This window comes from Diprion similis, chromosome 2 (assembly GCF_021155765.1).
Source record: "Diprion similis isolate iyDipSimi1 chromosome 2, iyDipSimi1.1, whole genome shotgun sequence".
In the NCBI taxonomy this organism is placed as follows: domain Eukaryota; kingdom Metazoa; phylum Arthropoda; class Insecta; order Hymenoptera; family Diprionidae; genus Diprion; species Diprion similis.
In genome coordinates, this window is record NC_060106.1 from 10,004,997 (window position 1) to 10,019,382 (window position 14,386).

Below are 14,386 nucleotides of genomic sequence, written 5' to 3' on the forward strand. Positions count from 1 at the left end.
ATATACACACCATCTACTTTCGTCGTGATGGTATGGTGATTACTTGAAAAATTGTACATACCGATTTACAAAATAAAGACTGACAGCTTGTGAGTAAATATGTCTATTTAAAAATTGTCGTTTCACCTGGCAGTCATCTAGTATAATTTGAAGCTGACGAGTGACATGTAGAATAATTGAAATACCTAGGTATCACACTGTCGGCTGTTTGTTGACTTAATATCGACAGAAATTCTCAATCAACTATTTCAAGTTAACTGGCAATAGGCATATTATCAACACCCGACGTCAATGATTATTAGGGTTTTAATTGACTGTGAGCAGTCAAGACAAAAAGATAATAATTTGCAAGTAGGCAATTACGCGAACTAATAGTCAATTGGCGCCACATGAATGCCCTCACATAAACAATTATTTGTCTGAAAAACGAAAAAAACTTTTGACTCGACTTTCCAGTGAAAACAGTGCAAACAGTGGTAACATAAGGTGACAGCGGGATGTCTAGTCAAATAGCTTTATACTTGGCATTTCAAAGGATATTCGCAAACATACATAAATTATACTGCACGGTCAACTTTAAGTCCACTTTTTGACAACCTGTAACCCTTCAAAAATAGCCGAACTTTTGTCTATTTTTTACCAACAATGCGTAAACATTCTTTTAATTGGACAAAACGTCGATATTTTGTATTTGAATGATAGTCAGCCTCTGGATACAGAACGTAGGAAACAGAACGGTTAAAAATGTGGATTATTTCTCTGTTTGCGTACATATTTCTGTAGTTCTAGTTTTATTGACAGGCCGTTCTGTGGACATAGAATAATAGTACAGAGTGAGCGATACTATCCTACATCCTACTTAATCCCAGTTTTTACTACATACCAAGTAGCATAGAGAGAAATTGACGTGTGATGAATTACGCAACGATAGATTTCTGTTTTGTGCAGCAAGTGTGTGCATGTATTCATTCAATTACAATCGTTTCCACGAACAAGTGTCATTATGTAACACGCGATTTGCGCTCTGTGACTCATATCTCATCAGAGAATACAACCTCAATTACTATAATACACCAGTCCACTTTTACGCGATGGAATCTACGGTAGAAAATCTTACGTCATCTTATTATGACTAATCGATGAATATAAATAAATCAATTCTGAACAGTGATAATTGAGAATCATATATAAACACTAGAATCGGACTTCTCCGCGCTATTTAAACTTGTATTCCCGACGGATATTCAATAAGGCCGATGATGGTTCTATACCTTCATGATCAGAGCGAAAAACGATTTGATAACACGTGCAAGGATGATCTGAGTTACGTATATACACCAGTAGTTAGACTGCAGGTAACGCAAAAATAATTATCTGTGCTACACGTCAATCGTTCTCTGCTGTGCCTGAATACCGTGAGTCATATATATGCCTGAATCACTGCTTTAATGTGCAATGATCGTTGTGGTCTTAAACCATCTGTAAGGTCGCGGTGAACAAACGGAACGTGACTGGGACTACGAAAAGCGACAGACGGCAAGCCACTCAAAGTGGATCATTGTCAGTACTTAGAAATAGGAAAACCCTTAGAAAGCTTACTCACTCAATAACGATGAAATGTACATGTAGATCCATGCGATTTCTAGATAATCGATTAACCGCGTGGATCAATTTGCATGTATCGGGTCCTGAATGCACGGGAAAATATTACACTACAAATGCACAGGAAAATATTCACTGACAATCGATGTATACATACCTACTAGATGTATATTCGTAAGTGCAGAATAATTAAGGTATAATGGAAGTAACACAAACATATTTTCGATTCTAACATTGATTTATTATTTTTAATAAGGTTTTTACACGAGTAACTATGACTTAACGCATTGGGAACAAAATGTAATTGTTAGGACCTGAATTGTGATCACTGTAAAAACATTAAATTCGTCACTCTTTGAAAAGTGAAAAACGTGAATATTTCACTACATCTAGAATATACGCTTTGGACGGACTCTGATAAGTTGTTCTCAAGTCAGTTGAAGAGCAGGACAGAAAAGAACAGCTGAGAGGAGTAAGCAAAGAGTATAACATCAGATGACGGCCTATTCACAATTAAGTAAGAGTCTCTACATCTACAAAGAATTAGATCCTTAAAACATTAATTCTTAAGATTAGAAGTACACTGTTACGAAAAATATTATAAACATATTCCGACGCACCGCAAATTTGATTACATCCGTAATATTTGTGAATTAAGTAAAGCGGTTAATCATTATACAACATCTACACCGTCATTTCAATGGGATTTAAACTCGGTTTGTACAATAGCCGCATCTAAGCGTCTTAAATCATTGGCTCTAATTAGTCTAACCAACGCCGCCGTCTAGCGCAGATTCTACATTAAATACAATTTCGAAAACTTAATTCTTTTTTCAGTTTCCTTATTAATTATACATAGCTATATGCACATACTGCGAATAAAAAAAAATCTCTTTTTTACAAAAAAAAAAACGAAGAAATCTAATAGCTCCAACGATAAGCGAAGAGGATGCTTGGTATTCCAAAAAAGAGTAGCGACGTCATTACTGATGCATGGCCCAAAGCAGAATGGGCACCGTTGCAAAGGTCGGTGCTACACACGTGGCAGGACTCCACGGTGACGTGGCTGGGAGATGGTGCAGTTGAGCAAACCCCATCAGTGATATCTCGTTCTTCCGGAAGAGGACTGTCACATTTCCTAATCACGACACGATCTCCGTTCTCTGTCAGGGTGAACAAAACAATGACTGGGGTTAGCCGAGTCTAATTACCAATATTCATTCAAGTAAACTGGTCACGAGATCATGGAACATTTTGTCGATATCGGTGACAGAGTAGCCTTCAACTGGACTTTGAACGATACCTTGAAGTAGGTAGAACCGTCGTGACTGAAGGTGTCGCAGAAAGCGTTTCAACTATAATTTACATTTGTATGGTAAAATGAAGAGATAAAAAATGCTCATAAGTAGGTATCTTATTGCGTAATAGTATCGTGCGGCGCAGTGTCAAACAGAAGGCAGCCAACCGTGAAGGATGAATGGTAATTAGAATATCGTTTGTGTTCTGTCTCGGTATAAGATCTGCAGCAAATAAGATGATTCGACATCGCGGAAGACCTTTATATCGCTGCGTCAGGCAACCTGTGTACGATGATGTAATTCCCACGGCAGACGTGCCATCCGAAAGCCCGGAAACAATTAACCTCTGGTCTAACGTTCAATCAACGTGCAACGCGTGGGCTGCTGCTGCTGCCTTTTGCGTACATAGAATATGTCTATATGTAATTGCTGTTGCCTTGTAGGAATATCTTGCTTTCGCGAACGTGAATCATTAACGAAATTAACCAGCTTGATACTTGATCCTGGAATAGCGTGTCAGAAAAATGTCATCCGAGCTTGACACCGGCAATAAAAGAGAGCGATACTTGTATAATGTAATTCGATTCTCACAAAGGAGTTTGAATTTCAAGTGGTTTAATATTCAACAATAGGGCTATACAGCTTGGGAATTTTCTGAATCATCGCTATTCCATTGTGAGCTCAATGCAGCAACGCATGTTGTGGTAAAGCCTCGCCGAACTGAATTATTAATCACGGAAACGACAAGTCATATAATCACATCAATTATTGGTCGAACAAGTAAAGTATCCTGTTCTTATATACAATGAAAACAAAAAACCTACCATAATCCTTACGCGATGTACTAACGACAAGTGAAAAATGATATTTACGCGAAATTTTTGATGTACCATAATAGTTACGACGATGACTTTGAGTAGTAATGCAGGTGTCGAATAATCAATTATATCAGTGCACGGTATAAACAATAAAGAAAACTCGGATATAATTACTTATTTCGACGATTTTTTTGCAGACAGGCCTGCCGAAGGTGTACGGGTTCTGCCGCATCTCTGCATCGCAATCTGAAGTGTGAAACTGGCGGTTGTGTTCGCTGTAAGTTATCACATCGCCACACTCAGGGCTGCTGTTCGAAGAACAATGCCAGCAACGCAAAGCTTCCCCTGAAATAGAGAGACGATGGTAATCGATTGAAGTAAGTGTCAAACGTTAAAATTCACTCGCTATGATTATTCACGCGAAGAATTACCTTGGTAAAGAACTGCAGCCAGTACCAAGAGGGTTGCCTGCAGGGTGACAGTCATCCTCGCAGCCATGGTATTCAACTCTATGTTCACCGTTGGATTAAATTCTCAACTGGGAATAAAGTCTCTTATTATATTCTGAACGCGTAATAGAACTTTGTAATAAATGGAGACCGGAATTTCCCGTCTCTACTGCACCACGAACGATCTCGTAGGACGAAATGATGCCGAGGTCCGGCATATTGTACTGTATTAGGCCCGACTCCCCCACCGATGGACGTGCAGCGCGCCTTTTGTGGGGAGATATGTACACACCCATCGGTATTATGATTGTTATTCCAATTATAAAAATTACGTCGCCGAGTTCCTTAGGGTTAACTTATGACAAAGACAAAAGTGGGATTTTATGGTGGCTAGTGCAGCGGCCTCCGGAAATATGAGTGGATTAATTTCACAGCTTCCAAGTGAAGACACGTATGTACAATGTATTCCTACAAAACAACGCAAGAAGGTACGATTCTCGTAAAGCATAATCAATGTGGAAACGATTTTGTATTATAGGATGAAGAAGTAGGGTTCGAAGGTGAGCCGTTTATTGACTCATACATCGTTCTTATCTCTTTACACTTATAAAATTACCGTATAATACTAACAACGAATTTATAGTTGTCCTTTATCTGCTTATTCAACAACCCGAATCCTGTCTGGGGACCATTCCGGTAACCTAAATCCAATGGAACTAAAATGGAGCCTGCCCGGCTCCGTGGTTCAACTTAACTGCAACTTAACTGGACATAATGAGGCACGTAACGTTAATTCACTTCACTTTAAACCATCCAAAGTCTCAAAACATCTTCCACGATCTGTCTGACCCCATCGTCTCGGTAAGCATATTATAATTAGACGAGGATCATCGATACACGATGAAATACCGCCTTACTTGATGGTCGCTGCTTCCGGGTCCATTAATAGCGGCGGAACTGTTTTTAAAATATATTGACAATGAAACGACGCAACAAGGTTTTCTTAACCCTGCAGCACGATGCGGTCGGTAAGGGTCATGCTTCCACTTAACCCTGTCGGCGTTGGTAAATTGACAGAAGCACCTCGACTCTCTCCCCTCGAATACGACTTCCAGTTGATCCAGGGTTCCCTCGTCCAGACCCAAGACTGCCCACCCATCCCTAACGTAAGATTACTTAATCTTCTTGTCTGAAGTCAACTGCCGCTTCCGTCAGTCGACCGACCTATTACACTAGCCGATAATAGGACCTGCTAATTTCAAAACGACAATAGCAAACAGACCCAATGCTAATTCACCCGCAGGCTTGACGCGGGGAGTGGAATGGTTGCAAGCATCGTAATCGCAGTAATGACAGCTTATTTCTGCCCCGGAATAGAAACTTTTATCAGCCGCGCAATACGTATCCAACGACCTAGAGGGCATGCAAGCCCTCACGGTGAAGTGATGGTTATTATCTGAAGCAAGAAATTGTCTTCGTTATGTTACTTGATTGACGAATTTCTCTGTAGAATTTTGGTATGTTTGTACAGTAGGGTGCTCGTTAATTTCCAAGGTACACTTCCGACCGCTGGAATCGACAGATAATGACGCAAAAAGTGTGTCTGAATTATTTCAGATTTTTAACTTGATTGGAAAGGGTGTCAAAATCAATTTGAAATTGAAAAAAAAAATCTCAAATTTCGAGTAAATAATTAAAAATTGTTTAATTCTTTCGTTTTGTCAGAAAAAAAGGGAAATATATTCTCTTTTTATTTAACCAAATAAAATGAATTAAACGAGTTTCGAATTTTTTTACTCAAAAGTTGAAATTTTTTTTCAATTTCAAGTTCATTTCGGCACCCTTTCGTACCAAGCTAAAAATCTGAAATAATTCAGACATGTTTTTCCGGCGTTAAATTATCTTCATAAAGATGGGTATTATACCTTAGAAATTAACGACCACCCTAATGCACAGTGTATGATGTGTAGTTTATATTGGATGAAAATGAAACTTACAAAAAATTGCAGCTTTCAAACAATGATGAGGCTCTGTTTCGGGACAAGGGAGTAAGTGATGCAACGGGGACGGTACGTAGGGATCACTGCATTCATTTGAAAGGTCTGCCTTGTCTACGTTGCACTGATAGCATGAAATTTGTCCTTCGGTAATTTCTGGTTGAACAGGAATAAAAATTAGCGGGTATCACGGAAATAAAGATATTGTAGATTTTACATTTCCTGTGGGGATTATATCACGTGCCAAATGCCAACAGGGCGTATTACACCAGTTAGAAAGGGTTTTGTGCCAAAAGGGTATAAAAAAAATTTGTTTTTACCAGTCAACTTAGAATCGCTCAAAACGTAAAGACCTGTAAAAAAAATGTTTAATCTACTAACGTCAAAATGGCGTATCCAAATATTCTCCACGGTAGATCTAACTACATTAAACTTTTTTCACGTAAGTGAGTTAAGAGCAAAGCATGAAAATTGCGATAACATAGCCTGTTAATATGTCTGTAATTTTCGGTCCGATATGTTTGTTTACGACAATTCTGCCGCATGATCAGTAACTTTAACCCCAGTAGCGTGATTAGATTATACCGTGAAACCCAATTTTCGTTTTAAGCGATATGTCTGAACTGCGTGAATAATCGTGCAGATAATAAAAAAACAAAAAAAAAAAACTACTCACCTAGACCGAAAAATCCAAGGATAATCCAGAGCAAAAAGTTTCCTGGCATTGTGAAAGGTATAAGGGAAGTCCCCTTGTCGGATAGGCGATCGGTCCACGAATGTTATTCGGCTGCGTAAATTGCGAGAAGACGAGCACATCGTCTTGGAAAGAAGATAAGCTATCTCTTAATAATAAGCGTAACTACCCGACACCAGTATTCGTGCATAGGTGCGGAAAACACGTACACACAACGTAGCCTGCTTTATAGTATATTTCTATTGCTTGTCGTCGTTGTCCTCTTATACCGGCAACGTTTACCTTCGTTATTGCGCAAACATACGCGGGTGAAACTCGCCCACGTCTTTGAGTTAAGATCAACCTCGTCGCCTCAGACGCTGTACGTATTTAGAACGATAACGGAGTATAAGGTAGATATATATATATATATATATATATATATATATATATATATATAAGCGATCTACGCTCTACGATCAATCACAACTTTGGTCCATGTAGAAGACGAGTCATTTATAGTTCGGTGGCATATTGAAGATCAAAATCGCAGAGATTGCGAATATTCTTGTACCGGGAAACACAAAGTACACGCGGCGAATCTATTTTGATCTGTAACTATTCGGCATGCCTAGCCTGCAGGGTCTCATGAAAAAACTATTGTTGGGTTGGAAGTTCTGTTTTCGTAAAACTTTATTTACTTTAAAGATAAATTGGGCGTAAATGTGATATGTTTGTTATTGAACCCAGCCTGTAAAGTCGATCAACGTTAATTACATAAACGATTTTGTAAAATTATGCCGAATCTTATCTGCACTTGCGGCTTTTAACCCGCGCCAGCAATTCTCTTATCTTTTGAACTTTTACCCTTCCACCCCGCCCCAGAACACAGAGTTTTAGTAGGTTTTTCTGTTTTATGTGAATCATAACCTTCTAGATCTAATCAACATGTGACCTTATTAAGGCCGCACGTTTATCGCCTAAATAACGACCAACCGTCTACATGCTGGTGTTCAATCAATAAGAATCAATAAAAGGAGAACCCGAGGTAAGAAACAAACTTTTTCGATGTGTTTTGTCACAACTGTTCTTGCTATACTTCAGAAATTACTTTTCGAGAGAATTTATTTGTGAACCGCGTACCCTCGCTTGCGCGTTAATAATGCTTTAATGAATTCTCAGCATCTAATAAACTTCTGGCGACATCGTATAGTGAATAGCGCGTACTTACGTAAATTCATCCTCCATTTAAGCTTGTGGAAACATGTAAAACAAATGTGCGATTTTTTTATTTTTTTTTTTATTTTCGCATGCTATTTCATTTCCTTCCGCAATTCAACACAGAAAACTTGATACATTATTTTGTGTGGAGTTAATTGTTGAAATGTCCTTATAATAAAGTGTGTGTGATATGTGTACTAATTATTATACTTGGTCACGCGAATACCATACATATGGCTATATTATCTTCGTATCTTGATGATCTCACGTCAGCTATGACCCAGAAATCAAAACGACCCCCAGTAACACCGCAATGCATGATGCTCCGATACTAGAAGCTCCACTGCTACGTTCATTCCTTACTGGTAGATTTTTTATCGTATTTAAGTTCGGATCACCAGCATCCACAGTTGCGGATGTCAAAGTTGTTACCACACTGGTTGGCTTAGGTGAACTGCCAAGCTTTAAACTTGTCCCAGAATCAGATTTCGTGGTTGTCACGAAGTTTATTGGCGTCCCAGAATCAGGTTTCGGAGTTATCTCGATATTTCCACCCATTCCAGAGTTAGGTGTCGAAACTGTTACCAATTTTCCGGGCGTTCCAGAATCAAATTTCAAAGTTGTCGCGATGTTTTCGGGTGTTCCAGAATCAGGTTTCGAAGTTATCAAGGAGTTTCCACTTATCCCAGAGTCAGGTGTGAAATTTGTAGCCAATATTCCAGGTGTCCCAGTATCAGGTTCCAAAGTTGTCACGAATTCCCCGGGAGTTCCAGAATCAGGTGTTAAAGTTATCTTAGAATTTCCAGGTGTCCCAGCGGCTGACTGCAAAGTTGTTGGGAAGTTTGGTGGCTCCAAGGTCGTCGTAAACCTGCCAGAGTCTCCGGAATTGGGTTCCAAAGTAGTGGGCAAGTCGCCAGGCACCAAGTTTGTCACCAAACTATCAGGCTTTGTAGAACCAACCTCTAAACTTGTCACTAAACCGCTAGTTCCTCCGGAAATGGGCTCTGGAGTTGTTACAAAAGTTCCAGGTGACGAAGAACCAGGCTTCGCAGTTACCGTCAAATCATCAGGTTTCTTAGATCCAGGCTGTGAAGTTGTGATCGTGCGACCGATCTCTCCGGAAACAGGCGGAACGGTAATTGTTGGACTTGAGGGTTCGCCGGAATTGAGATTATTGGAATTTTTCTTCTTGGTGTCAGTATCTTTAAGTCCTGTGTCATTGGCAGGTGTAGATTCCGCGGTGGTATTGAGGGAGATGACATTCTCAGGAGGAACAATTGGTTTCGCAGGTGCTGAATCTGGTTCAAAAATAATTCTGCGTTAACCCATGAATTGGGAATTTAGGAAGAAAATAAAAATCAGACTCATTGACTTAATGAGCTAAACGAGAAACGTTCAATGGAATTTTTTATGCTCAACTACGTAGTCAAGCTCAACGGATATGGCATTATAACCGTTCGGTCCAATGCCCCAAACGTCAAATATGAAGCCAGTTTTTCCATTAATAAAATATGGGTCTCATTGGTATCCGACATGGGAATATAAACAATACTCAAGATCTCACAGTTCGCGGTAGACTTACCAACTCGTAGAAAAATGCAAGCCAGAAGTGCTGCGATCACAAACGTTTTCTTCATTTTCAAAATTATTTTGCACTTAGCAATCTCCTTTCAGTTTTCACAGAAAAACAAATCTTGTCGATTCGAGAAACGAATCTTAGAAGACTCTGAAGTTGTATTGCTCGTCGGTGCAACTTCAGACTGCAATCGAGCCATTAAGCAGCGTTATATATACGACCACACATCGATGGAATCCCATATCTTATTGACAATTAACATCGACAAAGTTACACTAAAGAATACGATAAGGCAGGTAAAAATGATAAGCTTTTGAGTCGGTGGGGCGTGAATCGTGGCATTTGAAGTGGGACATAAGTGATTCACTATGCTCGGGGGTGCACACAATTTCTAGAACCAGAGACGCGCTAGTACTCATGGTGCTTGTGAGGCAGTGAAATTCCCAGCCTCAGAGTAAATACTATTTGCGAGTTCAATTTAATATCTTACTGGGTGATAGAATTCCGACTGTCGTGTAAAAAGTATAATATATGTATACTTACCTTGACCGATTTTGCGGTACCATTAAAATGCCATATCCCAGCCTGAATTTCATTCAAACAAGAACCGTCTGCGTAGAAACCTCAGTTGGCGTCAATCTAGAGTGCATGAATTGAACACTTATGTAGAGGTGAAAATTTTAATTACCCGAGAAGGCTGCAACGAGGATTTCATCAACTTTATCAGAATTTTCCTCTCAAGTTAACTACAATAAGCGTTTGATCGTATAAATACCATCGTGTATAGCGTGATAGGAAACATTGCTCGGAGAGTGAAGAACCCTTTTAGCGCCTGGAAATTCTGATATTTCATAGCAAAAATTATTAGAATTCTAATTGCTTATAGTGTGCTTGAATTTTTTCCACAACGGCCGGATATCAGGATCGTTCTTACACATAATTTGGCACAGAGTAGGTATAAAAAGTGATAATCGTACTACGCATTAATCATATCTCTAAAGTCCCCTTGACACTGGAAATTACTAAATTTTTGCTCACTATTTCGTTTCCGAAATTGCCACTCTATACTGAAAGAATAATGAGTACAAAATCTTCACTTTTCGTATAATTGAGGAAAGAGGAGTACTACAAGCACAATGTAGTGGCATATGGGTTAAGAATTTTTAAATCGAGGTTTGTGAGCACCCCTCATAATTTTTTTTTTTACTGTTTTCGTTTATTACACTCTTATACAATACATGAATCTGTGTATGCAATAATTAATGTAATAATATAATATATATACATATAGTATAGATATATATGTATGTGTTGTGTGTGTATATATATGTATAATTGAGGTACGCGTACAGTTTGTATAATATATCAATGTAACACCTTATATCATATCAAACAAATTCTTATCCCGTGGTAAAGTTTCCTGAATAATAAAGCCAACAGTATGCAATGGGCTTTGGCGAACAAATTGGGCAATGCACTTATTGGGGCCTCGCTGACGCTTCTACTCTCGGACTTGGTGTTTGATTTCGAGTCTTCACGATGGTCCTGGTATACCATAATAATCACCATTCGTCAACGAGGGTAGCACTGTCCGCGCAGCTGTACTTTACTAACGAATCAGGATAACTGTTTACGCGATGCAGTGCTGATAAGCTTGGAGCAGCATCAAGCCAAGGAACCCAAAGACCAACTGGATCATCTTAGGGGGTGAAAGACCGTAGGCCCCGTTGCAACCTTCGGCTGTGCAGAGATCACAGTAATCGACGGAAATCTCACTTCCGACACCAGTTTTTTGCAATTTAGTACGGATGACTTCACACGGATCCAAGGATGGAGTCTTGGCGGTCTGGCAAGTCCTCAATGTGTATTGCTGGCCCGCAACTGAAGAAAGGTTGAACGTTGAGTTAATTAAGAGCCGATCGTCGGATTTGATTAAACGTGGGAAAAAATACGCTTTTGGCGTTATTCGTCAACTAGGAAATTGTAATATCTTATCTAGGCCTACCTTTCAGATTCATCTTGGCGCAGGCGTGATTGACAAGCTCGAAGTTCTGGTTCTGGTTCACTGGCTGATCAATCTCGAAAACGTGAACGATATTTTGGAGGACTGGAGCCTTCGATATTTCACTGTGCCATTTGGTCAGCGCTCTGTTGTCGCATTCCACAAGCGGTATGTATGAATCCTTTGTAAAATCCTTGCAGTCCCCACCAGAGAAGGAGCTGCACATGTGGCATTTCAGCATGTTGACTGTGTAACAAAGAATCGAATATCTATTAAAATTATCATCATCGTAATTGTACATTCTGATTGTTTAGAAAGAAACGATCATTCTATAAATTTTATATGTTGGAAACGAAATAAATACTAAATGCACAATTGGTATAGAGGTATTTTAAATTTCACGAGAAAATTCATGCTCTGGTTGACTCCAGGCTCAGGTGTCACGTTGTTAACGATGTGGAGGCTCTATCAAATCGTGTTGAAGAAAAAAACATCAAATTTTCAACGTATCGATTCTAGTCTGAACTAGTGAGAACACTAGTGAAACACTTCGGTATAAACGCAGGTTTTTGGATTGATATGAATTTGAATAATCTTATAACGTTCAATCCCAATGTCAACACTTTAGCCAATACGGTGACAAAAATAGTTCATCGAAAATTTGCTATTACACCGCACGGAACGTTCTTTTTTCAAAAAGCAAACCTATTCAGCTTATAACAAATTGCACGATACTGAAAGTGCACTGAAAAAAATTCTGGTTGAACGAAACTGCTGAGTGGTAGTTGAGGGTGGAAAAACGGAGGTTAAGTTATGTGCCACAATTAGTTATCAACTAATATAAAAACACTTTATGCTATTAACTGATATTTCATTGTAGTAATAAAATCTCGGTTTTCTTATCCGTAACCGCCGTTAAGTTCAATTCAATCAGACTTTTTTTCTCTGTGTGACGACCTGATTATTTCACCTCGGTGGACCCTAAAGGATAAGATTTGGCACATGGTCAAATTTAAAACAAGTTTAAAATAAATAACGATCACGTATATACGTGTACAATCGCTCATCCTCTTGGGAATAATCATAGTTTGAACAGAGTAACACAGCGCAGTAAAATTTTTTCGTCAAACTACTAAATGAATGAGTTAGTATATTTCCGCGATACTTTAGTGCGCGGTACGACGAAAAAAAATTTATACTCTGTTTTATAACCTATAGAATGACATACTTATTTTGTTTTAATTTTATCACGCCTGCAAATAGTCATGAATAAATATTTTCATCATATACGTCTTATTATATTATACATCTTGAATGCTTTAGCAAAGATAATTTCATTGTTACAAGGGTATTTTCATTCGACTCAAATAACAGCCTAACAAGTGGTTACACTTTGACATAATAAATTCAAATTTTCATTGAAATAATGCAAATTTTTCGATGAGAAAATTTCGAAATCGTGATGTAAAAAACGGGCAACGTCGGAAATACATTAATTCATTCGTTGAGCAGAGTTTCTCAAAAGAAAATAAAATAAGAAAAAAAACTTGCAGTGCTTTGACCAGTTAAAAATTCACAAAGTTTAATAAAACGGTTTTCGAAACACTAGATAATGAAAAACCACCTTCTCGAGCCGCCAACGCAAACACGGCTAAGCCAAACAAGACACGATTCATTTTTAAATCTTCTTCGTTATTCGCAGGGTAGATTTGAAACGTCGAGTCACTGGGACACGCAGCTCAGTTCTGGTCGAGATTTCTGTTGACACTGCGAACTTTTGAAACATCGAGTCGTGGCGGCGGTCGTGACGACGCCGTCTCAGGCCGTCGATGGCGGGGCGCAGCGTTCAGCCAAAGCGTCGCAGATGGGGGCGGTTCTGCTCGTGGCGCCGTAACTTTTCATGAATCATCCCGATCCTCCTGTTTTAGGGTGTAATAGTCTAAGTAGAGAAGCCTAACGCGCGGGTACCTACGCCGCCATACACTTTTTGGGACAAGACTATAAAGATGGATAGTGCGATATACTATACCTATCCAATACCTATATGTGTAGCGGACGACGCGTGACGTACCAGGAAGTCAAGCCTTTCAAAATACTTTTAAAATTAAAGCAAGGTTTCCGATGGATCGGCTCACCGGATTCCAGGCATCAAATTTCCTTTAGAGCTCGTTACATTTTTTCAACTTTTAGACCATTTGCAGCAGAAACGAGAACGATTTGTTTATTGTTGTTTTTTTTTGTTTTTTCTTTTTTGTTTTTTACTGAGAGATAGATAATCTTCATCCGCTGTTCCTTAAATGCTGTGTACGCCGCGTGAATATTAATGTTATATCATTCATCTCCCTAAAAACACCGTACGCTAAAAGTCAATTCCCTTGAAACTTTAGTGTCTCATCGTGACATCACCGTTACAATTAATTGCATCCTACACCATCTTGCAGTTGAATTTAATGGGAAAATTACTCGAAGACTGACAATGAGTGTTCACGACGTGGAGTTAATTGCAATTTAGCCGAAAGTCAAACCTGCGAGACTGTTTCTTCGAAAACAACTTTGCAGAAGGCGAAGAGTTCTCGCAATAACTAATATATCTAATATTGAATCGCAGCATATTAAATTACGGGAACAGATACCGATTAATTCTGTAGAAATTTCTTCTTCCCTTCCGCAAGCGGAAATACCGCGTGTATAGATATGAGTAATAATTATAAGCCGTACAATATATAAATGCGTATATCCTGTTTGTCACA

At 38.9% G+C, this 14,386-nt stretch overlaps 4 protein-coding genes across 4 annotated transcripts; 1 reads left to right on the forward strand and 3 right to left on the reverse strand.

Annotated features, from left to right (window-relative positions):
- Positions 1-1,821: 1,821 nt before the first annotated feature.
- On the reverse strand, positions 1,822-4,362 carry LOC124412843. Its single transcript, XM_046893000.1, has 3 exons — positions 4,150-4,362; positions 3,893-4,063; positions 1,822-2,765 (listed from the first exon to the last, which is right to left on the reverse strand). Exons 1-3 carry the CDS (start codon positions 4,214-4,216, stop codon positions 2,524-2,526), a joined length of 480 nt encoding a protein of 159 aa, XP_046748956.1. The 5' UTR covers positions 4,217-4,362; the 3' UTR covers positions 1,822-2,523.
- A 1,037-nt stretch (positions 4,363-5,399) lies between these two features.
- LOC124412849 lies at positions 5,400-7,115 on the reverse strand. Its single transcript, XM_046893013.1, has 3 exons — positions 6,841-7,115; positions 6,165-6,320; positions 5,400-5,623 (listed from the first exon to the last, which is right to left on the reverse strand). Exons 1-3 carry the CDS (start codon positions 6,887-6,889, stop codon positions 5,400-5,402), a joined length of 429 nt encoding a protein of 142 aa, XP_046748969.1. The 5' UTR covers positions 6,890-7,115.
- A 1,256-nt stretch (positions 7,116-8,371) lies between these two features.
- On the forward strand, positions 8,372-9,414 carry LOC124416247. The gene is made up of 2 exons (XM_046897175.1): positions 8,372-8,696; positions 8,781-9,414. Exons 1-2 carry the CDS (start codon positions 8,372-8,374, stop codon positions 9,380-9,382), a joined length of 927 nt encoding a protein of 308 aa, XP_046753131.1. The 3' UTR covers positions 9,383-9,414.
- Positions 9,415-10,827: 1,413 nt separating this feature from the next.
- On the reverse strand, positions 10,828-13,442 carry LOC124415947. The gene is made up of 3 exons (XM_046896702.1): positions 13,261-13,442; positions 11,640-11,882; positions 10,828-11,515 (listed from the first exon to the last, which is right to left on the reverse strand). Exons 1-3 carry the CDS (start codon positions 13,310-13,312, stop codon positions 11,265-11,267), a joined length of 546 nt encoding a protein of 181 aa, XP_046752658.1. The 5' UTR covers positions 13,313-13,442; the 3' UTR covers positions 10,828-11,264.
- Between the last annotated feature and the right edge of the window lie 944 nt (positions 13,443-14,386).